The 27,352-nt window shown below is 43.7% G+C and overlaps 1 protein-coding gene across 13 annotated transcripts in view; it reads right to left on the bottom strand.

The window, feature by feature from the left end:
* Positions 1–27,352, bottom strand: part of ptprfa (protein tyrosine phosphatase receptor type Fa) — a 222,163-nt gene that overhangs the window by 58,694 nt on the left and 136,117 nt on the right. For 7 of the 13 annotated variants that reach the window (XM_069193947.1, XM_069193951.1, XM_069193950.1 and 4 more), the window contains 6 exons: positions 24,893–25,003; positions 9,590–9,859; positions 7,124–7,705; positions 6,415–6,548; positions 4,971–5,118; positions 2,291–2,596 (listed from right to left, as the gene is read on the bottom strand). In XM_069193947.1, coding sequence (XP_069050048.1) covers positions 2,291–2,596; positions 4,971–5,118; positions 6,415–6,548; positions 7,124–7,705; positions 9,590–9,859; positions 24,893–25,003 — 1,551 coding nt within the window. The remainder of the gene's footprint in view (positions 1–2,290; positions 2,597–4,970; positions 5,119–6,414; positions 6,549–7,123; positions 7,706–9,589; positions 9,860–24,892; positions 25,004–27,352) is intronic. The other 6 variants (XM_069193954.1, XM_069193956.1, XM_069193958.1 and 3 more) reach the window with 1 other exon arrangement.

Raw genomic sequence — 27,352 nt, 5'->3', positions numbered from 1 at the left:
GGGCTGAAGCAAAGTGAAACTGATTTGAAGACCCTATGTAATTTGAAGAAAAGTCAGCGGAGAATGTGAACATATCGCGTCACTCAGGGACGTTCATTCTTGGTTTAACCAATACACTTAATTTAGAAATGAGACAAGCTGAACTGTCGAGCCTCAGTGACCAGGTATGGAGAGATTACTATTAAGGCTGCTAAAGTCATTTTTCCTAGGAATCAAGGACAGATTATGCTCCAGTGAGACGTTAAATTTCTTTAATTATAAAATGAAAAATTGCCTACATCTCAGTTTATTAAGACAATGAATTATGAAACAGACATAAAGGGTGGCAATATGTCTGCCCCCTACTAAGCAGAAAATAAAGAGACCAGAGTTGCCAGTAGCAGCTATCTGCTCGAGTCATGTGTCGCTGGAATGGCTGGTTCTTCAGAGTCGAGAGTAAATGAGATCTGCAACTTTCAGACTGATCAACCAGCTATCAAAGAGGAACAGGTGCCAGAATCCCTGACACCACAGACGGAAATGTTAAAGACTTTAAATGCAGAGAGGATACAGAACGAAAATAAAGAATTAAGACAAGAGGAAAAAATATAAGCCAGTCAATAAAAGTCTACAACTAGCATGAATCTAGGCCTTCCTAATCAAAGATATTCTTAGAATAATCTGTGAAGAACAGACAGTGCTCAGTTGCTGAAAATCAGACGGGTCTGCCAGGAAAATCAAGAGCAAAAACAATGCGAGAAGCCCACTTCTCGAGCCCCGTGGGGAGATGCGCGTACAAATGGAGACAAGCGCTCAGGAGAGCGGAAGCTAATCCCTTTAGCGAAAACAAAACATGCTGTCTCGGGGAGAGGCGTACTGGTTGCTTCAGGACCGCAGCTGAAAGCGCTCCTGCCCTCCGAGAGAGAACAAGCCCTGCAACACCAGCCGCTTCCTTCAGCTGGGGCCCACGGATGTGCGCTTGGACCGGCGAGAGGCACCGGGCAGGCTGCTCTCGCCATGCTGCAGCTCCCCAGCTTGCTGCCAAACGTATTGGGCCTGACAACACTAAGTGCGAATTGGCATCTGAGCCCAGTCATCCTAGAGCAGCTGCTCGGCTTTGCAAACGGGACGTGCCTGCCCCTCTCCCCACTGCAACGCTTTTCTGCGCACGACCGAAGTAGACAATTTAAACCCAATAAAGGATAAGGGAATCAAATTAATAAAAGACAGCGGAAAACATAAAAAGATTAAAAAGGCAGAAAAAAAAAGCAGAAACTCGTGAAGGGCATCACTGTGGTTAGTTTATTAGCTGCCGCAACAGCAGCCCTGCAGAAGATGCTGTCAAAAAGCTGTTTAGTAGATCAGAACTGAAGCTGTGGCAAGCTCAGAGGAGGCAAACAGTCTTTATCAGCAGCGGCAAGGACCAACAATGAGCTGCCATGGTCTTAAGCCATTTTGAAGTCTTGGTGCTTATCTCGAGCGTGCTTCGATTTCCTTGAGAAGACCGGTATGAGTGCAGATTTGTCTCAGACTTTCATTTCAATGATTCACGTTTTTGAAAGGTCAGGCTGTCCTAAACCTCTTGCTCCGTGCAACTTAAATCTTTAGATAACAAAACAGGCGATAAGCTTAAGTCTATTTACTGGGTTTTAAGAAAACAGAAACTGTTTCTCAGCCAAGTGCTTGCTATCCTGATGCTTAAAAACAGCTGCCAGTTTGTCACTTAGACCTATTCCTACACCTAGCAGAGGTTTGTGTTAATGTCCAGAGCCACGGTAATTCAAACACACATCCCAAAACTCAATGTGCTGAACTGGAATTATTTCCCTTTTCATAGGGCTGATGGGACTGCTGGGAGGGTACAATGTGACACTTGGAAGCTGTTATTTTATAAAAGTCTTAGCTTTTGATAACATGCATGATTTATGCAGGCTAATGGACCACGTCAAGTCAGTACATATGTATATCTATCCATCTCCTGTTATTTTGCTTCTAATTTCTGTTACTTTTTTGTAAAGCAAGCAGAACAGCAGGCCGACAGAAACAAAAACCTCTAAATATAGAAGCGACGGCTAGCCTAGAGACTGCAGAGAGAAACATTTTTTTAAGTTTGACACCACAGTGCGGGAAAAAAAGTGATTTTTAAGTAAAGTAAGGCGACCGAACCACATTACTTCAAGAGAGACTGGAAAAAAGCACCCTAACTGTGTATATACAGGCCAATAAGGCAGAATTTAGAACAAAGCAATGTGACATGCCAGAGCACCATGCATGTGAGAGGAGTTAGTAATGGTGTTAGTGGTTGACATACCATCCTCGTTGGTTCGCACATGCACTGGGAGGCTCTCCGGTCCCGGCCCCACGTCTGTGTGAGCTCGCACCCACACCCGATACTCCGTCCACTTCTCCAGGCCATCCAGGACATAGCTGGAGGCCTCTGGCGCTAGCCCTGTCACCTCATGTTTCTCGGCGTCCTCCCCGGTCACAGCCTGATAGGCGACGGTGTACTGGGCAATGGCTCCATGGCGGCTCCCAGCAGGGGGCGCCACCCAACTCACCTTGATACTGGTAGAGCTCAGGCTGACCGCCTGCACATCCTGAGGGGGTGCGGAGGGGGCTGAAAATACAATACAAGGAGGGGCGATGGATCAAGCAGGGACGGAAATGGACCTCTGGACTGGGAGGAGAACCGGACAGGCCTTCACTAAGTGGCTCAGAGATATTCAGTACCTTCCTTCCCCCCTACCCCTGGCATCACACAGAGAGCTGCTAACAAATCCTTAACCGCAACCAAACTCCTTCCACCAGCTGTCTACACTGCCACTACTGGGGCAGCAGTGTGAAACGGCAGTGAGGGTTTGGGTTCGAATCCCAGCTGAGACACTGCTGCTGTACCCTTGAACAAGGAACTTCACCCAAACATGGGTGAAAAAAATAGGTTAAGGTACTTACACCTTTAGCCTAAACCACGTTTGAGTCTTCCTCTTAGCGAGACATTTCAAGAGGTGGCACCACGGAGGAAGTGCATTAGCACTCCCAGAAAGAAGTGAAAAATACACATATTAAATATGTGCCTAAACCCAGGAGAGCACAATACGCTGAAATGTAACAAAAAACAACTAAATACAGCAAAGCGATGCTTCTCACAGGTCCTCTCTTTCATCATCAGTACCAATTTGTTAGCAGCTCTGACAGTGGTGCTTCAGTTACACGCTATTTGAATATCAAAGACTCTCTGACTCCTTGCGATCTGAAGTAAACCCTCTTAGCGAATTCTCCACAGTCCAGAAGTAAAACAAAAACATTAAGATGGAATAACAATGGCATAAACAAAACCGAGAACAAAAACAAAAACACAAGGCCATTTCCACATGCAGGAACGGAGGAACCGGTGCAGCACAGCTCAGAATGAGGGGAATGGGGTGGAGTGAGGAGCAGGAGGGGATGTTTGTTCTCAAGCAAATGTTTCTTGCATGCCTGCTTGCGTTTTTAGTAACCAGAGCAGCGAGCACAGAGCCAAATACCAGCTTTTAAACTCTCGAGGCCCTCTGAGCTTCTGATAGACACTGTTTTTTTTTTGCGACAAGCAAGGTGTTGAAATTCGGCACCAATTAAAAATCGGTACAAGAGGCCGTACTTTGGGGTCATAGTGGAAAAAAATGCTAAATGCTAAAAAAAAAATCATAAATCTATCACTATAAAAAGTAAACAGAGAAAGAAAAAGCCGGAGTAAACCACACACAGTTTACAGATCTGTTCTTGTCGTCAAACACCTGCAGATCAAACAAGGGGAGGTTTCTACTCTAGAAGAGTTGCTTCTATGTGCACTCCTGGCAGAAAGCTACTCAGTTCAGTGACATGCTCGCAGATCTCTGGGGATTCTGACTCAGTCTGTCAGAAAGCACAGAGATAAGGAGACAGAATCAGAGAGGCACATTTCAGGCCGCTGTTCCTATGGGAACTGAACCCCGGGTGAGCAGGGGTCTGCAGCTGACAAGTGAAACAAACAGCTCAGAATAAACGCGGATTCTTGGGAAAGTGACTTAAATATTTCAAACTTCTTGGCTGTGTGTCTGTGGAGAACAGGAAAATATCTGTCTTCGCCTTCTGAAGGTGAAATGTTAAAAGTCTGCTGAAGTTGAATTAAAGGAGCTATTACTTTCTAAGTTCTATCAAAACTTTGAATATGTGAAATGGCTCACTGCAAGGAACAAAGTGAATTTTGGACGTTTGTTCGTCCTTTTTTGGGCTATTCTGCAGTGCAGCGGAAACCAAGATGGTTTATAAAGGGGTGCCCTGGTGAGTTCCAAGAAAAGACACCCCAGAATAAAAAGAACCCGACAGTTTCGGCTTAGTCCTTTTGCTTTGGCTGCTGTAAGGGACAAAACATGACAAACAAGAACAGAAAAATCAAATAAAATCTGGATCGGTCACCGCAAACTGCCAATTTAGACAGTAGAGCTTAGATGACTTCAACAAACGGCTACATCTAAGGGCCGAGAGGAGGAAAGTGCTCCACTCTTACCATCTGTTCCACAGCTTGAATTCTAGCCTCAGCTCCCCCAGCACCTCTGAGGCTGTGCTCATATGGGCTGCTGCCCAGCTGGGATTAGAGCCATGGGCTTTGGGCACAAATCGATGGATATTTACAGAAAGCCTTTAGATCCCAACAGGTACATGAAAAAAGCTTTGGCGGTCTGGATGTAATAGTTTCAACGCTTCCATTCCATATCACCTGCTGCTAATCGATGTCTTTTCTCAGTAAAAAAAAATGCAGATAAGATTGATCAATATACGCCAGACATACCTTCCGTCCCTGTCAATGAACAGAGCAGGCCCTTGTTTGAAAAGCACAGAAATTAAAAAAATAAAAATCTAACGAACGCTTTGCAGCCTGTAAAGGAGAAAGAGGAGTTTAATGTCCCACTGAAATCAAGAGACGTCCTGCTGTGTGTCCACCCTCAGGCGGGTTGGGAGGGAAGGTGACTTACTGGATTGTGCAGTGCGGGCCTCAATCGGCTGCGTGTACACACCCAGACCCATCTCTGAGCGGGCAGCAAGAGAGAACCTGTACAGCGTGTCTGGCTTCAGGCCCTCAACTGCATAGGACCCAGTAGGATTGAAGGTAACATGGATCTCCTAGAAAACAGACATGAGGCGGGAATTCAGGAGACAGGAATTAAGGCAACGGTACTACTATCACTCTCGCAATCTGACACGAAGATCTCAGGTGTGCAATATCTCATTATGGCCCAGATTGTCTAATTAAAGCGCTTCATCAGAATCTCCTGTGCAATACATTTACTCTTGACCTGAAGGGGTCTAGGGGCATTTCTAATTGAGGATGCTGGTACATCGTTATTGAGAAGATAAGAAACATTATTTAGCCCAGGTCCAGCTCGTTTGGTAACTAGCAGGCAATTAATCAAAGGACTTTGTCCTGCCATTTCTTGAAGGAAGCTAGCTTTACCAGTAAACCTAACTCACTCTACCCACCAGTAAGGCTCCTGGCTCCTGGTATTTAGAAAAGTATCTTTCCACTCCCAGGAAACGGCACTAAAACCCGTATATGACTTCCCCAACGAGAGAAAGGCCACATTCTGAACTATGGGAATGCTGTGAGTAAACTTTTTGTTTTGTTTTGCACTGATTGAGTCAATCTCAGGAGAGCATGCAGGAATGCGAGATTACTTCTTGTATTACGCAAAAATGTAAATTCAGACTTAACTGCTCCAACCGCTAAGACTCTCTTTGAGAGCCTACATTATCTCCCTGGCTCTCATTTGGGGATAATGAGACTAACTCACGCATATGAAACAAAACCAAAAATGCTACCTGGTGTATTTAATCTCTGTCTGCTCATGTAACTGTTTGCAGGTGTATACACATTCAACAACTCTTCTAAGCCCCTCATTTGTCTTCAGCCACATAGAGCCATCAATGTTTATAATGACATATTGATTAGTAATTAGAGAAAAGTCCCTGTTATGGGTCACACAATTACAGATAATGTCAGCAAAGGTTAAACTAGACCTAGGTGATCAATGCAAAGGACATTTACTTACACTCGAACACAAACCAAAAACACCACTTAACTGTTTGGCTAAGTGCCACTGTGTTCTGTAATCTCTTAAAGGCGCTACTGCGTATTGTTTTATCTCCACCTATAAGAAATCTGTCTAACTCGTCCAGGTTCGGCAGGAGATTGGGGACCTTCTAACCTGTTTTATGCATCCAGTTGCTACAGCCAAAACCAAATTATGATATAAAAAAAACACAGTTGGGGTGTAGAATGTAAGCTTCCCTCACAAGGACACCAGCCTGCGCGATCAGGGATCTTGATTAGCCTCAGTGCGATAGCCCCAGTCCTAGATAGTGCACATGTCCTCTCAGTGTATGCCAGTGCTTTCTGGGGCTGACGGGCTGGTTCTGTACCTTATTGGGAGAGCTTGCTTCCCAGTACTTCAGCTCATACTTGGTGATGGACTCCTGCACGGGCCACAACCACGTCAGCAAGATTCTCGTGTCCAGTTCCGCTTCGGCTTCGAAGCTGGAGGGCTGGGCTGGGACTACAAGCAAGAGGAAGAGAGATCATCAAGTAGAAAGTAAGGTTTTGAGTAAGTGGTAGAGGCCTTCTCTTTGCACTTCTCCAAAAATGCGATCTTTTGAACTCCCACAGCATACTCTCCTCCCTTCAAAATATATCTAAGCATAACCCATTGGTAAACTCTGCCTTTCAGAAACACTGAGAAGTTAAAACCTGCTGTATATATATATATGTATTCGTATGAGCTTAACATGCAGAAGTTACATAGTTATATTGTCACAGTCAGGTGTCTCAGCCAGTTGCGGCTGGCATCATCCAAAATCTGCTGTAACAGGGGGTGGGAATGAATACTGGTACAAAAACCCAGTTTACGTTCATAAACCGATGCATTTTTTCAGTGTTTCTCAGACATCCCCCCTCCTCCCCATTTCCCAACGTGTTCTGCTCTGCCAGATGCCCCTCAGCTAGGTGGGGAGATCTGCAGATCAGACCGGGTGAGCTACAGCGTAGCAGTTCTCCCAGGGGCTTCCCCAACGCTTCCCAAGTACATCAAAAGCAACCGGCTGAAGGAAGCGGGCTGCTGGAGTGCAGACTCACCGCCCTGCTGAGTCTTGACCTGGAGCACGTCGGAGGGGGGGCCGTCTCCCACGGACGTGAAGCCCAGCACCCGGATGCTGTAGGTGGTGTCGGGGGTGAGGTTGGGGATGGTGGTGAGGCGGCTGTGATCGGTGTTGTGCTTCTGCCAGGTGTTCAGAGGCGACTGCAGGCTGGTGGTGTAGTAGACCCTGTAGCCGCGGATCTGCCCATTCGGCTCCTCGGGGGGCTCCCACTGCACCACCATGGTGCTGGCACTCAGCATGCGGGCCTGGACGTGCAAGGGGGGCGAGGAGGGGGCCTGCTCCCCGGTGCGTGCGTCCACAATGTCACTCGGGGGGCCCCGCCCGATGTTGTTGACCGCCATCACCCGGAACTCATACTCGGAGTAAGGGCTCAGGCCCCCGATGCTGTACCGAGTGGTTGCCACCCCGTCCACTTCCTGAAAGCCAGACTCGGAGGACTTGGCCTTGTACTGGATCACGTAGTAGGTGACGGGCTCGGAGTTCCCAGAGTCCCACGTCAGAGTGACGCTGGTAGCGGTGGTCTCGGTCACTATCAGGGATGTCGGGGGCTTTGGCAAGGCTGTGAAACAGCACAGAAGACACATTAAGACTTCTTAACTCTCGTTGTCAGTTTTTCTTTTGATTTCTTTGGAGATGCACTGCTTATTGTTCATATATTGAAGGTGAAATAAAAAAGCTCTACAGGCTTTTTTTCATTTCACCTTGCTTCCACTTATAAAAAATACATTTCTACAAAGCTTCCACTTAAAATATTTTTACCTCTTGCCAAATGAAATTTGGCGCTACATGCCAATACTCCAGAAAACACTACCAAGCAATAATTCTGGGAGACAGTGTGAGACAGGGAGAAAACGGGAATTCTTTGTAATTATTGATCAGCATCCTCCACCGCTCACCTAGCAAGACGTGACCCAGAAAAACAATGCCAATCCTTCATTCCTACCACATTTTCATTCTACGTTTCATTCTAAAATTAAATGTATAAACAAGACTGTGACAGCCACACAGCATTTCGGTGCTGTGATCAATATTTTAAAAAGGGAAATATCAGATGCACGAAACACTCTTTACAATGCTGTAACTACACATTGGTTACACTACACTAAATCTATATTCATGTACCGTTGAATCATACATGGGCTCTGTAAGGTGCTGCAATGTTTCTTTCATTTACAACCGTGCACAGTAAAATGGAAAATTCCTGCACTGCAAAAGAAAAAACTCCAAAAACAAATTACTGTGTATTGCCCCTGCGCTTTTTATATTTATTGCTCCAGCTGAGTCCAAATCGATCACTTCAAGAGATACAGTGCAGTCTGTAACAATTTCCATTGTATAGATTCAGCCGTGGAGATGCTGCCGCTGTACAGCGTAGCTTGAAAAGCATTCAAAATGCTTTTTTGCAACTTCAATAAACAGATAGCTTCAAAAGACATGGAAATACATATGCAAAGACTAAACTAAAAGAAAATGCCACACAAAATAAGAAGGAAAGTTTCAGATTAATAACAGCTCATGAGGGACTGCCATCTGACTTCGGCATTTTAAAAATGCATATTTAAACACGGTGGACGCTCCAGTCTACGTCTCTGGTAGCACTATTTACCATCACGATTCTTTGAAGCTAATACTTAACAGAAAACGCCACAATATAGGAGTAACTGCATTTGAAACAACAGCCCCTTGTTCTTTTTTCAGGGTTGCACAGGCAGGAATGGTGTCAGTGGGGTTTTGCAAGCATTTACAGATCCTTTAAAAAATAGAAATAGATTATCTACATTCCAGGCCAAAGTGATAGCTATGGATTGAAAGAAATTTGTAGTAGAAAGCCGATAAGAATTATTTTGATAACTGTGTTTAAACTCCAGCACCTACACCAACATTATTTCAGTATAGGGACAAAAAAAGGTCAGGCAGGTTCCACACTAAAATTGTAGTAAATTAACTTGGTCTTTAAAGAACAACACTGCATAAGCCTTAACCTGCGCAGCTGCTGATCAAGATCTTCAGCTTCAGGTGGTGAGCTCCTCAAAAAGTTTGGTAAGTTCTAACTGGTCACCATTAACTACAGCCCAGGGGGTACGGCTCACTAGAGAACTAGAGAACACAGTACTTACACCAAAACTTACACCAAAAATTATGAAATGATTCATAATTGAGAGTGAAACGAACCCACCCCTTGTGGTGAAACAGAAATAGAAATAGGTCTTAAGGTGCAGGAAAAAAAAGTGGATTCTGATCAACGTTTTGGCAAGCACCAGTTTCATAACCAGAGTCCCATAACAGTTACGTGAAAGGGTTTTCAGTCTGTCGGAGAGGTAAGGTTACCGCAATATGCAGATTCTAGACACACGACGGCCTAAGACAGCTGGTTTGTAGCCTCCCCTGCTGCGCCTCCCCGTCTTCACACCACCAGCCCGGCCCAGGCCTTAACAGGCCTTACCTTTGACCGAGATCTGCGCCGTGGCCTCGATCATGCCCAGGGAGGAGATGGCCACGCAGGTGTAGTTGGCAGACTCGCGGATGTTGGTCAGCTCCAGCACATTGCGGCCCACCGGCATCTCGTCCTCCTTGGTCAGCTCCACCACGCCGGCCATCCACTTCACGTAGGGCATGGGGGCGCCCACCGCCACGCAGGTCAGGTTCACGCTGCCGCCCGGCATCACCTCGTGGTTGGTGGGGGGGATGGAGAAGCGGGGAGGGACGCGGCGGACTGCCGGGGAGAACAGAACAGCAGGTAGGAATGCGGAGAAGGCGCTCGAGACGCCGCAGTGGGCAAGGCCGGCTCTCGCTGTTCGGAACCAGTGGGTACCGGAACGCTAAACTGGTACTGCAGAGAATGCTGCTGGGAAGAGGCCCTGTATTACACATGTACTTCTTCCCCCCCCCAAAAAAAAACTTAAAAGGCAGCTTTACACTTGTCGAAATTCTCTAACTGTGCTGTCTAGAGACCGCTCGTGAAATAAACGTGTACGTGTGAATGACAGTGCGCAAGGATGGGCTGCGCTCAGAAAGAGAACTGGAAGCTGCAGTTTTCTGTGGGGAAACCTTCGGTGGTTTCAGTACTTTAAAAACAAGTCGTGTTCCATAAAAGTTCAATTACGCTAACTAAAGACGCCCCGTAATTGGGGCCTGTGAGATGAAATCGAAAACGGGGAGTGTGGTCTTCAAAGGCCTTTTTTCAAGCTGCGGGGCCTCAGCAAGAAACGGCACTGAGTTGTGGTGGTGCCCAGCCCAGAGCTTCGGGAGGGGGAACGGTTAGTTAACAGCTGAACCCCCCCCCCCCAAAGCTGTCCTGTCAATCGGGGGCCATGGATAGTCACATCTGATACGCGGGGCCGCGTCTGGGCTCCTGTCCAGATGAGTGACGCTCTCCTTGCGGCTTCTTCCCCTTCGCACAGGTCTCGCAGCACAATAAACCCCGAGCGCCGTTATGCAAATCAATCCGTATTAAAAGGAGTTCCCATGGAGACGCGCACTGCCTGTTGCTGTGGCTGAAGAACGGCAAGTGCAACTAATGACGCAAGCCGGGGAAAAGCCCGATGAAGAGCAGCTCGTGAAGAAATGCACGGGAATATGTGGTCATTTCTGCTTCTTAAGATCATGTCTTGAAGGAGACACATATATACTTTTCAGAGACAAAGTGACTGAAGGCTTCCATTCTAACTAGAATTATAATAAGAACTTAAGTTAATATTCATATATTGTGACACCTCTGGGTGCTGGTCACCAGAGCTGTGTCTTACTGGCTTGTGCTGTAATGTATGGAAGAGTTTGTGCTCTACTATTAGTACAAAACAAAGGCTCTAATGTTACACCACTGACAAAGATTTACAAAAACTTCCAACAATGTTAATCCAGCGAAAGCTCCTGTGACTCCTTGTTTTGAAGGACCAGCTACACTTTGAAAGCATTCCTAACTAACCTGAGCGTGGCTATCCCACCCTGCCCACTACCAAACTAACCCCAGGGAAGGAAAAGGGGAAAAAAAACTTTCTGATTCACTTCAAGTCAATTTAATATTCTCATCCAATTGGCTTCTTTACTTTATATTTTTCAGACCGTCAAAACCCCCAGGTTTTCAGTTTCCTTTCAGTTTCCAGCTGCAGGGGTTGCATTCTTAAAACCCCCATGGTCAGTAAATACTTGAGTATATGGGAAACAGGGGGTTAGTTTCCCACAGTCTGTGTTTCATTTGTATATGGCTAATGTCATTTGCAGATTCCTCTCTTATAAATGACAAATACAATAAAGTTAACTATAATTCAACACATGAGAGTAATATAACCTTGTAATTTTTTACAGTGAAAATGATGTACAGCAGCAAAAGAGCTGAATGTAGTTTAAAAAGCACTGAAATCATGTAAACACGCTAATCTAAAAAATATGCATCTGAACACCAAGCTCCGTGGAGAGACACTGGTGCAAGAAAGAGATGTAAGGGGGGCAAAACGATGACATGGAGTCAGGAAATGGTGGGAGAACAGGTGCTCTTTTTCAAGGTTTCAGCCAGCAGAAGCACATTTGAGTATTCAATAAATAAACCACGCAGAAGCATGTTCCATTGTTAGAGAGAAAAGTCTGTGCTCAATTAACTTGGGAAATCTACAATTGGCCTTGATTATCCAATGGGCCATTTGAGAAGTGTAGTTCCCATCCCTTCTGATAAGCTCCTTTTACTTTAAACACAAAATGGGTCAAGTTACAGGAGTTCAAGTCTATGCCATGTCTTTATCCCATAACTTACTTCTATAACTTTCCTCCATACTCTGTCACAAAATTACATATTGTATATGCAAGATTACATTTTATAATTCATATAATAGTTCCATAGCAAAATTTAAAATATATTTAAAAAATGTTTTTATTTACTATTTGCAGGGTTTCTCATTTGAGTACTTAGAAAGAGATCTTAGCTGAATTAATACATTAATACATTAATTAATTCATGGCACTATACTGGAGATAATGTCCATATGACAGTGACAGTGAGCATTGTTTCCAACAGGAGGTGTATAGTGGTTATTCCTTTGAAAAGCCTGAATGCTTTACTGGCAATCCCAGGAGGTGTGAATTAGGTCTGTTCGGTTGCAAACATCACTATGGGAACTGAGAAGTAGTCATTTGGTTAAGAACAGCCAGAGCCAAAGCCTTTTCATTAGTCTCTTATTTTGTCTTGCGACACAAACGCAGTCTGCAGAGCTTGTGTTCAAGGATTTTAAATGAAGTACTCAACACACAACTGTGTTCCCAGCTATATACCACCTTTCTTGATCGTGGCCTGTTGCTCACAAGTGGTAGGGTAAAACTATCTAATGCCACCTACCAGGGAACTCATGAGGGACAAAATCCGATTTGCTTTCTGTGGATAAAACAAGATCCATGTAAAAGGATCCACATCCTCTACAAAATTCTGAATAATTTGAAATTTTGTTGAAAGCTATGCAGATTACTGTATGTGTTTCAGCAAAAGAGCTATCACAATTATTAGTATTGCACTGCATTTAACAACAGAAGACTAAAATGACTTTACCACAACCCAGGAAGTGGTGAAGAATTAGCAACATGCTGGACTCTTATTCATTTTTTTTTTGTTGTGTGTTCTGGCTAGCCAGCAGTTAAAGTGATTACAGCTCAGAAGGAACAGCTTGGAACTATGAGTTTCGAAAAAGGACAGGATTAAGTCACCTCTTACAATGGCAGAGATCACATTGATTTATGTGACCTGAATGATACTGGATATGTATGTCCCCACCGTTAAAGAAAAATGTGGTTGATACCTCCCGTCCACAAAGGGCTGTAGGACTTGCTGTGAATAAAACATTACGCAAGAAACACGAAGACAACATGAGGCAACATTGTGCGGATTTGTCTTTAACAACTGGCGGCACAAAAACAAAAAGGAGCACACCCTCATTACTAAAATATTGGAATTCCAGGCTGTAAAATGCTCCTTATATGCATTTGAGAATTTCTCAGATCTGACAGGTTTCTGTTTTTTAGAAGGGAAGTTCATTTTTTCATTTCTGGACATATGTTGTTTGGCAGCAGAAGAAACAGCCATCTTGAATCTGTTAGTTCTTAAGGGAATTGTTAATTTTTTTTTTGGTTTCAGCTTCACTGGGAGGTTACGTTATTCCTCCAATTTCTCCAAACAGTGGCACATGACCACTGAGTATTTATGCGGTACATCTGCAACAGTACAAGTGTGATTAAGTGGATTCTGAGCCAAGCCAATTAAAATTCTGGGAATCTTCTTTTTCTTAACTACTCTCAAGCTGGCAGCTGTAAGGGGCGTTAAAGTGGGGCTTCGGTGATGGTGAAATGAAATTTGTATCACCAAGAAAGCCGGCAGGATTAACACTGTTGGGCTAGTTTTAAAATAAAACAGTAAAGCTGAAGACAGTCACTGAGCAGATAAAGAGAATGGACATGGAAATGGTCACAACATGATGGCTTTGTAGTTTAATGTGCACAGGTTTGCTGGACTGCAATCAGCAAAAATCATGTACAATACCTAATCCACCATGAAGAGGTGAATTTAATTTATTTTATATGCAAAACCTCATAGGAAACAACTGTGGAACACAGAAATCTGCACGTGCGAATGAAGCGGTCTAGTGTATAAAGCAAACGTCGTGCACATGGTTTCATTCACTAGGCATGCCACAAGCTGGGAGGGGTCAGACAAAAAGAAGGGATGCATGCTAGGAAAATGGTCCAGGGTGTAGCCGAGGGTAGGACAGGAATGCAATTTGACACACGCACACATTCAAGCACGCATGCGGTTGTCCAGGATACAAAGCAAACTCTGGCATCAAACGCGCTGAACTAGGCAATGGAAACATGGTCCTGACTATGCACAGCACCAAACCACGATCCTACACCTCCCTGCTAGAAATATCAGTCACACACCTGGCTGATCACCACACATATGACACAGACCTGACTGAGCTCAGTCCACTCAATTAAATGAGAAAATTCAAGCTTTAGCCATTTCCTAGGTCTTATGTGACAAGGAACATACAAGTCACGTACAGTAGCACAAGAAGATCTGTGCCTGAAGAGCTCAAAACTGTTACCAAGGGACAACAACAAACACCCCTAAGCTACCGACATATTCCTTGAAATATCTTTTATAGGGAACATAAAGGGAAATTCACAGATCTGACTATTCTTGGCTTTGCGGTTTGGCATGCAGAAGATTGAGGAAATCCCCTACTGCAGCCACGCGCCAGAACCGCTACGTTGGGGATTCTCTGCCAGCACACGTGGTTCAGAAAGACACCTGTGTCCGAGGCACTTTCCTCACTTCGAACACCACCTTTTCACGCAAGGTTCTGGAAATCACAGAGCACACAACATTGAGACCATGAGAGAAAGGGGGCACTATTGCCCAGTAAACTGAAAGTCCCTTCAAGTCTGCGCTTCTCTCTGTCCACGTCTGGACATCTCACCACAAGCTGCTCCTGTGCTCTTGTGGAAAGAAGTGGCTGGGATGCATGAGAAGTGATTTTAAGCAGCTCATGGAAATAAATGGGAACACATCTCACATTAAGCCTCACATTGAACCGCTGGTTCAGAAACAAGATGAGGGATCAGACACAAAAAATGTACATGTGAAATACATGTATATCTGAATAGTTCATCATGCATTAAAACTAGTCCACAGGGTGAGGAAACAGGTTTACCTTAATGTCCCCTGAGCTCTATATGACCATCATTCTGTGAGCGTCGCTAGCTAGAAACCCTTTTCACTGCAGAGCTTGGTCAAATCTCAAATGCACACTTGCCTGAACTGCACTACGCCCACTCTCTTGGCAGGGGCATTTTTCAGGCCCACATTTCATCTTTCAGCACCATCCTGACACACAGACGTCCCCCTCCCCTACCCCGACATGCAATAGAAGCAGGTCGTGAACTGAGAATCGGGGGCTGTACTTATCGAAAGATAACGGCAGCTAATAAATATCTCACAACATTCAAAACACAATGGGACTGCCCGCTGTGCAGCAAATGAGCAAAGGCAGCTTAAGCATGAGAAATGGGACAGGCCAGGGTGTCACTGCACCCATCCCACCCCTCACTTTAATACTGGCCCATGCTAATTCCAGCATTGTACCTTCAATGCCAAAGAAACAGAACATCTAAGTACTGATGTTCTGCAATTATTCCACTGCTCTCACTCAGCCAACATTTTCCAGCCAAGAGCTTCAATACTGAATTGGCGTTTTCATTATGGAGCTGAATCTTGGAACTGAAAAGCAGAGGGACAGCTGGAGACACAAGGGAGTAGCAGAAATGGACGGGGAACTGTATTATTACTCCACAGAGGGTGAAGACATAGAAGTATTCTTTCAGTGACATGCTAATAGTAACACCAGTGATCTTAGGATGAAGAAGCTTTATAATTTACATTTGCTCACAGTAATTTCTCTGATGAAAATAACACAACATTAGGAATAAAAGCAGTAGGAGAGATCTACATTTCTAAGATAAAATAAATCTTTAATAAATGACCTGCAATTCAAACAAGTAATGATTATGTGCATGAGAGAGTGGTGAGCTTTTTCAAGTCAAGGGGAAGAGCCTAGGATGTAATTATTAGCAGCAAACAAATTGTTAGGAGAACAAACCCCCAGTTTGAATATTTCAAAGCTAATTTCTGGTTTGGCTGAAATTATGGTTGATGCAGCTTTAAATAAAGAGAAGGAAAAAAAACATTTTGCTATTCTCCCCTGCTGTGAAGCATTTTTAGAGCTCAGTCCCTTTTGAGCTTAACAAGACTACTAAATGTAGGCTGAAAAGAACAAAACTATCACTAATGGTGGCCGAGTGGATTCTTAAAAAAATAAAAACCATTTTACCCCCCAAAAAAGATCTTGTATGTTTATTTAATGCTCCCAGAGATTGGTTTGGTTTTAAATATAAGGAGATTAAATCAAATGCTCATTTCCAAAATCGTGAACCTTTGAACTAGAAGGTGCCACACCAAGATTGCATACTGTTAAAACAAAGACATTTTCTTACTTTTGCCTTTAAAAAAAAGAAAAAAAAAGAGTGACTTCCAGAATCTGAAAGAAATGCAATAAGACAAACCCTAACTATCAACCACTCCATACCACATCTTTTTTTTTTGCAGGGTTGCCAGACACAATACACTACAAAATAATGAAAACACCTCTGTGATCGTTCACAACCCTACCCTCTATAAAGACGAAGAAAAACAATCCTTTCATGTAATCTCCACGGTCAGGACTCTTTAGTCTTCCGGTACTGAACGAGGCTGTCTTAAGTACGTAGAATTCGTTTCAAACTGAGAAACAGAGAAGCGGGGAAGGCAGTGCAGACCACTTGAGCTCTGCATTAGCTGTGACTTAAAAGCACAAAGCCAGAGGAGTAATAGAAATCTAAAACTGTTAATATGGCAAATCCGAAATACTTTTGAAGTAAAAAAAAACAAAAAAACGTTGCAAGTAATGCAGAGCCAGTGCGGCTAGTTTAAACAGAAGGAACGAAATCTGCATTTTGAAGGGAAGAAGAAACATCAGGGGGAAAGAAAACGTGGAATAAAGGGAGTCTACGTGGACAGCAGGAGACCCATGCAAGCATTCCGGGAGGCATCACAGACGGAGAGGGTACAGCATAGCACAGGAAGAGGTGCGCTGTGGGAGGTTGGGGCGGAGGGGGTGCTCCGAGAGAGAGCCGGCAACAGGCCCTCAGCGCCCCGAAAAGCACCGGCTCCCCTCTGCCTGCTGCAGTCCGCACAGGGCCTGGCGTAACGGCGGCGAGAAGTGAAAAGGACCAACCTTCGCGCTGATCTGAGAGGTGAGAGTTTGGTTTGGTTTTTTGATGGCGGGGTGCGATGGTGATGAAGAGAGGGAAATAAAAACAAAAGAAAAAAAAGAAAAAGACAAGGAGAAACACAGAGAGAGTAAAAACAGGCCAATTTTCGGCTTATCCACACTCGGAGAGAGCGAAGGACGTGATGGGAGACAAGAACACAGGAGAACACGTCACGCACAGAGGACAGAACATCCATCACAAGCCCATAGGCTCACTCAGACAAACGACTCACACACACCCAGCAGCCAACACTGAATAAAGATGGAATCTGGGAGACAGTGCAATGACACGCAGACTTCACAATGAACATAACACCAACCACAGGCAACCCAGACACTCATATTGTCCAATTACACCCTGTCCACTGGCTTCTTTGAAGCAAAGCTGCAGAACAGTCTGGATTTGAATACAGAAAACAGCGGACTTGGTTAGTCATGCATTCATTCAAGGCAAGAAACTGAGTTTCCACCCACACTAGGCATACATTTCGGCTGCACTATCTCTTCAAAGAGAGTAAGGCATCCAGCTAAATGCATTTTCTCACAAAGATGTAGGTTTGTGCCTTTAAGGTAAAAACACACACAAACACATGCAAGCAAAAATATTCTGAAGACACAGCAGCAGCAGTCAGGCTGCCAGATAAGGTACAAATCTTTAAAATTGTGTGTGAAATTCAAATGCAAACTCCAAGGTTAGAATAGAAGACTGCGAAGAAGATGGATTGTTTTTTCAATAATCAGATACACTCATACTGCATAATGTGCACACCCAGAACACATGTACACACTCAGTGACTGGTATTTACACTCACGTAAAACATTTAACACAGACAAGTTAAAAGGACAGGTGGACACACAAGCAGGCAATGCACTTTAACACATCATAATCACTGTCACACATCCAGACTTGACAGGAAAACACAAACATGTGCTGACAACGGAGAACGTTCCTTCTTCACAGGATAAGCCCAGACGCGTGCGCTCACATATACAGTCCTGCGTATAGGAGCCTGCACTTTCCATGGCGAAGGAGCTCCTCTGTCAAAGAGCGTCGCACAGAATGAACACTGAGTATAATGAAACGATTTTAAGAAGAGAAAGAAGTGCTGAGAGTGGGCAAAAAGAAAGAGAATAACAAGAAATGAGACCAGTGAAGCGTCACAGAACCCCCCCCCCAGAACATTGGCCACACACGAAGATCGCAGAGGTGGGAGAGCCTTCTGAGACTACACCACGCAAAACCCACAAATCTCTTGTGTGACACGCACCTGGAGAAAGGGAGAGGTTAAACTAGCTCACGCGAAAGACCGCATGTTCCTAGACAACAAGGTGTTAAGGAAACAGGACAGATGATCCAGTCTTCTTCCACGGCTGCAGGAGGTAAAGATATTAATCAGGGTCCACGGCACAGAACAGAGTTCTATTGTTTCTATTGGGTCTAGTAAGCTGCACATGGACTGGTTTAAACCCCCTTTATTCTCATATATTGCACAACCAAAACCGATAACTCAGTACAATAAGCACCTTTCTTAGCTTTTCTCAGCATTGCAATGACAGTACACTGATTTACAGCCACTCAAACTGAGACAAAATGCAAGGCACTCCGACGTCTGAGCTGGGCATGATCTCTAAACAAAGGCCCCCTCTCTGCGCTGCAGTGCGTTCTCAAGGGCGGCCACGGGAAATATTGGTGGAGCTCTCAAAGGCAACTGTTCACTAGGTCTCGGTGAAGATAAAAAAGCACTTTAATTTTCATCCTCCAGAATAACTCGAAATATTTTTAAACAAAGTGCTAACTCTGACGAGAAAAACGAATAAAAAGAAACGGTCTCTGAAGACATGTGAAAGAGAGTTGGAAGCAAATGACCTACTGCAGGCAGGTTCACTTACAGCTGGAAAATGAACGGTGGTGGATTTGTCAACTTACACATGAGTTATATAAAGCACAAAGCCTGATTTACCTGAATCCCTGATGCTCAGGCCTGAAACCTCTCTTGTTTTAAAAGACAAGGACAGAGCCGTGCAAGAAGGCTGCGTTTCTCGAGACCCGTTTGTGACCCGTTGTGAGTGTGAACATGAGCACAGCAACCTTTTCGGTGCCAACTTTGTTAATCAAGCCTGCCGAGCTTCAGTTCAATCAGTGCTGCAGCTCAACAGAAGAAAGTGCAAAAGACCACTCCAGGCTTCTGTTCGTCCTTGGGCTTTAAAGTGAAACACGCTTCGCAAATGAACTGCAAATATTTGTGAAACAAAAATTTGCTTTTGCTAATTGTAAGACGTGCCTCTGCAATGTTAGCGGGATGATGAAATCACAGTAAACCCATATTCCCCCATCTGGGGAATAACTAAGTGTTGCTTTGACAGTAGATGGGTAGGACTGAGTGAGGTGGGTTACTGCTCTGAGGGGGAAAGCTTTCTTGTTAAAACAGCTCCCAAACAGAACTACAATTACAATTTCAGGGAAACCCCAGGACTGAATAGGAAAAAAAAAAACTGAGAAGCACTGTTAGGTTGATTATCAAACTAAGAAGTCCAGGAATTGACCCTATGTGGGTTCCAAGGTCAGGGTCAAGAGGCGAGCTTATGTCCAAAGCCAGAAGAATTTTAGTATCAAGCTCCAGAAACACAATCCAAAATCCAAAAGCCAGGCAAGAATCAGAGTCCAGGAAGAATTCAGCAAAGGCCAGAACAAGAACTAGTTGAAAACAATATTAAACACAGCTTGCACAAAGAGCAGGATTTAAATAGGTCTGGGGAGGGACACTGGGCAGGCAGGGATTGGCTACTGCCGTCTGCTTGATCTGCGCATCTGCTGCACAGATAAAGTAGGCACTACAGGTTGGGGTACCCTCTGGTGGTGGGATGCTGGAACAGTAACAAGCAGGCAATACATTTTCCTCAGTCTGGATTTAAGAGTTTACTAACAGCTGTCCGTTATCTTCGTATGAGATGCACAAAGATCCAGTAAAATTGACTATCGATTAACGTTTTTCACAGGATAAAGGCCGAACCAGATTTTTGCATTCATGTTTCAGTACCATGAAATACACTCAGAGGAGAGTAAAAAACATTTGTACAGATTTTTCACCAAGAGATCAGTAGCAGGGTTCTTCCCCATACATGCAGCCTCCTGGGTTTTAAAGATTAAAAATGATAGCTATGAAACAGAAAAGAAAGTCGTGCTGAACCTCAGGTATCACTTAGGATTTAACTGGAGCAAGACTATCCCCCTAGTGCCCTTGGAGGCAGTAAGATGTGTTCTAGAAGCACTGCAATCCAAACAAGCAGAGAGTACTTCAAGTGGCAAAACCAAGCAGTTGGCCCCAAGTTTGCCATCTGCCATGCAAAGCGGCCCTATTGGAATGCCGCTGGAACTGTGAATGTCCCCATCGCACACCACCTTTGACAAATGTTTTTTTTGCATTCTTTCAGGAACAAAATTCAGCGGAGAGAGAAAAAAAGACGATCTTTTCTCCCTTTAGGGCTAGCAGGCACAGAAACGAATTCCTGGGGTATTCTCTTGTAACTGATGGTCACACATTCATTACGCCTTTAAGTCACAGACTTCAACACCTCAGGCAAGACTGCTGAAAAAATGTGACAAATTCTCTTCTATTTCTACACTGCACTCCTCATTAAAGGAAACTGTAAAGTGAACAAAACCCATTTTATACTGAAAGGGATGCTAGGGTAGGCTTTTTTTTTCCCAGGACACATCTTTGTCTCTTTCTGAATTTAAAAAACGATCAAAACACCATGCTAACCTCTTAAGGGGAATACTGAGTCTCGCTGTGAGATGCATATGAATAAGCCAGAGACATCTATCCTTACATTTTACACCTGGAACCTAGGATTCAGATAATGGGTATTATCATTAACTATGAGCTTATCACAAAATTATTCATAACCACAAATTTTCCTAGGTGCTTTAATAGCTATTTCTCCCTTAATGTTGTTGTAGGGTAAAAGCAGAACATCTTCATTTCATTGCTCAGTTATCAACAATTTCAAGTCGTTTAGAAGCTGACAGTTCTACACCACCTGCCTTCAACGTTCAATTTATGTTCTAAAAGTATATAAGTATCCAAAAACAAATCTGATATTCTCATACAGAAACAATGACAAGGGGAAACTAAGAATGTAATGCTGGAAATTCGGGGAAGTTTTTTATTTAATGAAGTACTAAATGGATATAATTAAGTGTGATTAGTGCACTGTGTTTATCAATTATTTCTGTGTATGGTTATTTTCTAAGTGCTCCATTTTGAAGAACCAACCTCTTCTATGGCTTTGTGTGTTTACTGTGCAGCTGCCCCAGTGCTTGGTTAATCACTGACTATCGCTCAGGGTAGAGACAATTATCTTCCATGACTGCGCCGGGGACTGATGCAAGATCCAGGTGCTCTCTGGCAGGTTGAGCAGGTGTTGTCCTGGGAGAGATCAGGTCATGTACTCTGCAGTATAGTCATGTTGAGCTCTCTTCAACATTCTCCCTTTGCTTCTTTGTTCTGACATTTCGAAAGTCGGTCAAGGGTCACAACTGCCCAGGAGTTTAAATCGATTTAGCATTTGCTTTGCCACTTCTGATGCTGTGACATGAATTCTAGGCCTCCTAGCACCGAACACCTTAAATGACTGTAAGGAAGGATTACTTCTGTTTAAAAACTGGACAGCCTAGCTGCAATAGATATAAAATACGGGACAGGTAAGGCATTAAATTTGGGACATCAACATGGGTAACATAAACCACATACTCAAAAGACCCCTTGTGAAGTCATCCGGTGATCCACTTGCTTCATCAACAACCCATCATTCTTAAAGTTTGAAACTTTCACCAGCAATTTTCATGCCTGCCACAGGGTCCTAAACCATTTTCAGAGTCCCCAGCTTAAACATCATTTGGCCGGCTATAAGTACAATTCTAGTACTAACAAGTACAATTAAAAATAAGTTGTCATATTAACTCCAGACTTACAGTAACTAGTATCATTCGAGTAAGCATGCCGCTATTATCCAATGTTGTTAATGTTGTTCCTGCTTTAGATCTTGGGCTCTCGCAGTGGCAGAAAAGGACTTGGCTGGTTGTTCTCGCTGAGGTTAAACACACATTCCTTCCCCTGGATTCACGGGATCTCCCTTCCTGTCTTCATACCATGTCCTTGGACTTTGGGGTGGTGCAGCACTTTGTCAAGGCCTTATTATATACATTGCCTCCATCATAGCTGTCCATATACATTTTTGGGAGAGGAAACTTGCAGGGTGTATACTCTGTTGTAGGGGCTTGCAGTTTTAGGGCAAATTATGTTTTTTTAATTAAAAATAAATTAACCGAGGCACAAAAACGCGAACTTTGTAAAAGCACCTCCATCTGACGGACAGCGGAGACCGGCTGCTTCTCGTCCAGTCCATGTTGGGATGCTGTGCGAAACGGTCGCTGTGCTGTGTCATTTATCGGGGATCTGGCAGTCGAAGCTTGGCAGCAGGCAGGTCTCCACTGCAGAGCTGTCTCTGTATGCTGACTTTTACTTAGCCAGTACCAGGAGCAACACAAAAACCTCTCCTACAGCTGGTGGCACTCTACAGAGTTCGGAGTGATTTTTTTTACCTTGAACTAAAACTGCGAGCATCATCAGATCTGCTACTGTGCTCTTATCACAGGAAGAGTTGCTCAAATGAATATCAAGCCCTGATTTGAATAAATGCTTCTGGTTACTCCACAAACCAGAAAAAATAATCTGTTTTCGAAGGGGAACAATACGGATTATACGGGAAGCATGTTTATACATGCGTTTAATAACATTCATTCATTACATTCAGAGATACAGGACTATGGAAAAAAAACAAATGGAATTTATTTCAGATTCAGTGACTTAATTTCAGATTTTTTCATGAATATTGTTTATACTTTAGAAACACAATATTTGGATTAACTGTGACTGCGCTTCCAAGTAAAACATCTCTCTGTGATTCGTCTACATTTTCTAGATAAAATCTGGGCAAATAAGAAGAGAAATACTGGTCATTGACCTGCAAGTGTAGCCATAAAGGTGCCATGTTGAATCTCCTTCAGGAAATAACTTGTCTTGCAAATTGCATATACTAGATACAAATCTAATATTAAACTTTCCAAATTTCTGAACATCGCCATCTTACAGAGGAACAAAAGCGGATAAGTTCTGTCAGTAATTCTAGCTTTAACTGCTTGAATTTATTTGAATTTCAACTTCTATTTTTCATTCATTGAACATACAACAGCATGGGAGATAATGCTGCAGATAATGTCATAAAGTTAAGAAACGTTTCTTAGAAGAATGCTCTCTTGCAGGAAATCAATCAGTGATGTTGATCGAACACTACACACTAATTACCTCTCTGGCAAAGAAAGTGTGTGACTTGGCTCCGTTTACTGACTGCTGTGCTCCTTGCTACAGTAAACTTGAAAAGAGACAGACCTGCTTATTACAAACACTCGATCCTAATTGTTTTTCAAAATATATGATACAAAAGGTGGATAACAGCTCATAACAAAAGGCATACAAGTACAGAGCCCTCAGTGGCATACACTGTGGACAGTAGCATACTGTATGTATATGAAGGGACTTCTTAAAGAGGCAGAGGTTACTTAATATTTTTATAATCAGTGCAGTTAAAATTAAACCAACAAGAAACTCTGTTGGTCTTTGGGGTGACTGGAAAAGGGTAACAGCTGAGGTTCCTATCCCCCTTCTCAATTATTAACATAAATAATTATGCCTCCGTTGTGCACTAGATTCCTTTTATGTACAACAGCATTTAACTTGATGATTTCCTGGAGCCGACAGGCTGTGCCTCTCACTGTTTGCAGTGACCTGGAATAGAAAGGTTTGTTGCCTGGCCCCCAAAAAAGCACGAGTCCTGCTGTATAATAAAATAGAAAGACACTGCAAGAAGTGACAACTGGGTTTCTTCTACTTGCCACTTAAGACTGGAATTATTCTGTTTCTTCTGATGCCTGACCCCCTACTGCGTTTACATGGAGGTCACTGGGAAAAGCGAGGCTGTAGACAGAACAGCACGGAGATGGTATTTCATTTAAGTGCTTTTCAAAACGGTGACTAGCATGTGTGTTACAGTTGCCTTTGAGAACAGAGAGCTGGGAACGTTCTAAAATCACCTTTCTAGTGACTGGTAAGTGAATTATCAAATTTTGCACTCGCTGTGACAATTTCTCTTTTCTTTCATAACCGGTATCTCCTTTCCTTCCTGCAAAACATCCCTTGCAACTGTTCTTATTAAGTTCACCCCCCAGACAGTGTCTGTTCCCACATCGCGACTGGGAAAGACCACTGCCAAGCATCGGGTCCCATCCAAGTCAGAGAGCATGAAAGGAAAATTCTGTAAATCTGCAAGACTCAGGAGCTTTGAAACCCCATATTACTTTCTCATATGTAAAGATTCAAAACTGTGTCTTCCAACAACAAAAGAAAAAAAGGCTGGTGTAGAGCAAAAAGCTACAGCTCCTTGTCCGTGCAGTGCAGAGATGTACACAACAATTGAAGAATTACAATGCAAGGCAACCTAAGCATGACAAAAAAACCTTAAATAAATGTGCAGTTTTTTTTTCAGTTTTGCGAGACACTTGCTGCTGAAATGACGGACCACCACACAGCACGGTGTTACGAGTGACCAGTCTGCAAAACTCCCGTTGAAAGGAGAAAGAAAAAAAAGGGGGTTAGTGCTCCTTACCCACGTGTGTAAAACCCTTGGGGCCACCGATCACGCGTACACACAAGATTATTCTACACAAAATCACCTGCAGGCGAAAGAGGACCCCGTAAGGGGGGGAAGTGACGCGTCTGTGGGAGACGCCCGTAAAACCCGACCCGCCTCCGGGCGGCGCTCGGAGGTGGCGCGGCTCTTACCTCGCACGTAGAGGTTGGCGGGGGCGGAGTAGCGTGTACCCGCGCTGTTGGTGGCCACGCACTCGTACTTCCCTTGGTCGGACTCCTCGCTGTTCTCGATCTGCAGGGCTCCTGCACACAGCAGAAAAGCGGAGGGGGAGAGAGTGTTACGGCCCCGCAAGGGGAGTACCGACACAGAGCTCGTGAGGTCAGAGAAGCAGCACCGTGGCTGTAGGCAGGTGCTGTTCCCCAGCTCTGCAAGGGAAACCCACTACAAGCCGAAAAAATTAAACAACAAAGGGAACACTTTGAGGGTACCCCCTAAGGGTACAGTAGGATTTGTTAATAGCCCTAAAGAATGTGTTTATTTTGCGAGGTTTCAAAGTGCCAAGCCCCTCAATCAATGATGCAGCAAACAGTTCACTACTCCACTGGAACAAAAAAAAAGTGTTTACTGGAAACAACACCGCTGCATAGCGCTAGAAAGCAAGCAGTAAGAACTTGCAGAACAGCTGATGAAGCAGGCTGCATATACTAACAGACCAGGATTATTTTATTAGATTGCACAACCGCAGAAAGAAGCGTCTGAGTACTAAATCATGTCTGTGCCTTACAGCCCTTAAATCAACAGAACATTAAAAAAAAATCTCACATAAGGGACACGTGCAAGACAGGGAAATGAATTCATATCCAACACATTTCACAGCAACTGGAAGAGTGTTTTCTGCCTGACCTTTGAGGATATGATATCTATGTACCAGAGGAGGCTCTGTATGCAATTAATCCTCACTCAGTTCTTGGCAGTCAAAACAGTCTCTTCTTTTCAGACTAAAACGAAGGACGGCATTGTGCCTTATAAATGGGCAGATTTGCTTTTGCTGTTGTATGGCACAATTCATTGTTCAAAGTTGTCAGAGGTGTGCAATGTGAAGAATTGGCTCCAAGGGTTTAAAGAAGTGTTTGCTGCATGCTCTGTAATTTCCCAGTTATTTTACATGTTGACTGCTGTGCCATATGGCTGAAATATCATTCCAATAGCCATTAGCAGGTGGCCATTGGGATATGAAGGCAAACAAAACTTGTGATACAAGTCTCTAAGACAGGGGGAAAAAAAATAGAAAAGCACTTTACAAAAACAGAACTCATGTTTACTAAGGGCACACTGGGAATAAGTTAATAATTAATAAATGAAAATTAACCTTCCCTTTTTGCACAGAGTTAAATGACCTGAAATCAGAGGGCAAGATTGATCCTACCGGTATTGTAGGAAACAAATTACCAAAATGCAACACAATTAACTCTAACTACGAGGGGGCTAATTAGCTAGATTAGCACAGGAAAACTGTATAGGAATTAGCTGCTTCTACTAACCCCATTTCTGGTAGCGACATGCTATTGTTCTTGCTCTGTAAAGCTTATTTGAAGGACAGCCAAGCCCTACTGCAGAGAATGGGCTTCCCAGCTATCTCTGAGCCCCACTCTCCATAACCCCTTCAGCAAAGCGGGAGCAGCTCCATATCGAGCAGGCTGCTATTTATCAAGAGAAGGAATACATAAAAACAAATAACACTCGCTCCACCAACAGCGAGTAAGTGTAGCAAAGCCAAACCTGCCAGATAGACAGGCAGCAAATTGCCAATCAATTGGGAGAATTGTGCAGTGTTGGTTATTATCGTAGCTTTCTTTTTAAGGTGGTTGGGCTGGCCAAACAAAGATACAGGGTTTTTTTTCTTTAAATACATGAGAACTAATATACCGGCTTCATCGGCAAAATAGTTTAAATGGCTCACACCACGATCTGGGCAACACGAAAGATTTTCAAGGACAGAAGACAAAACATTCTCCACATAATCAGTTATGACAACTTACCTTTTGATTCCTTTGGTACCGTGTAAAACATTGACTGAACGTCTTAACATTTCTTCATTCACCTTTGACAATACGGATAATTGATTCTTCTTTTTTTTTTTAAGAGACATATAACACAACTTTTGACGGACAGCTTTGGACACTACTATCCTGCTCTAGCAGTTATGCAGTTATGCATTTGCTGTAGAGCACTGCATGAAAGATGACACTTCATATATATTTTTACAGAAAAACAGTAAGCAGGCATGCAGTTTATACACAGTGAAGCACATTACAAAAATATATATTTAAATATATTTCAGAAGGATTCTAGAATGTGTTGTGAAATGAATGACTTCATTACAAGAATGCTCATTGCGGACAGAAAAAAATTAAATAAAATGGATGCATGACAACATCCAAGATGGATCTGGTGCAGTGAGCCATCATCGCTATCTGATCAAAGCGCTCTGTTATCCATAACCTGACAGGCTCAAAACCAGGAGATCCGATAAGTATCTTCCATCTTCGGGGAAAATTGAGACAACAGTTGTGTCCTGTATGGTATTACACCCATACACTCATGTACGCGCGCACACACTCAGCGTACACCCTCTCTCCTACCTTTCTTCT

This window comes from Lepisosteus oculatus, chromosome 9 (assembly GCF_040954835.1).
Source record: "Lepisosteus oculatus isolate fLepOcu1 chromosome 9, fLepOcu1.hap2, whole genome shotgun sequence".
Classification (NCBI taxonomy): domain Eukaryota; kingdom Metazoa; phylum Chordata; class Actinopteri; order Semionotiformes; family Lepisosteidae; genus Lepisosteus; species Lepisosteus oculatus.
The sequence above is the reverse complement of the archived record's forward strand: the minus strand, read 5'-3'. Positions and strand labels throughout refer to the sequence as shown.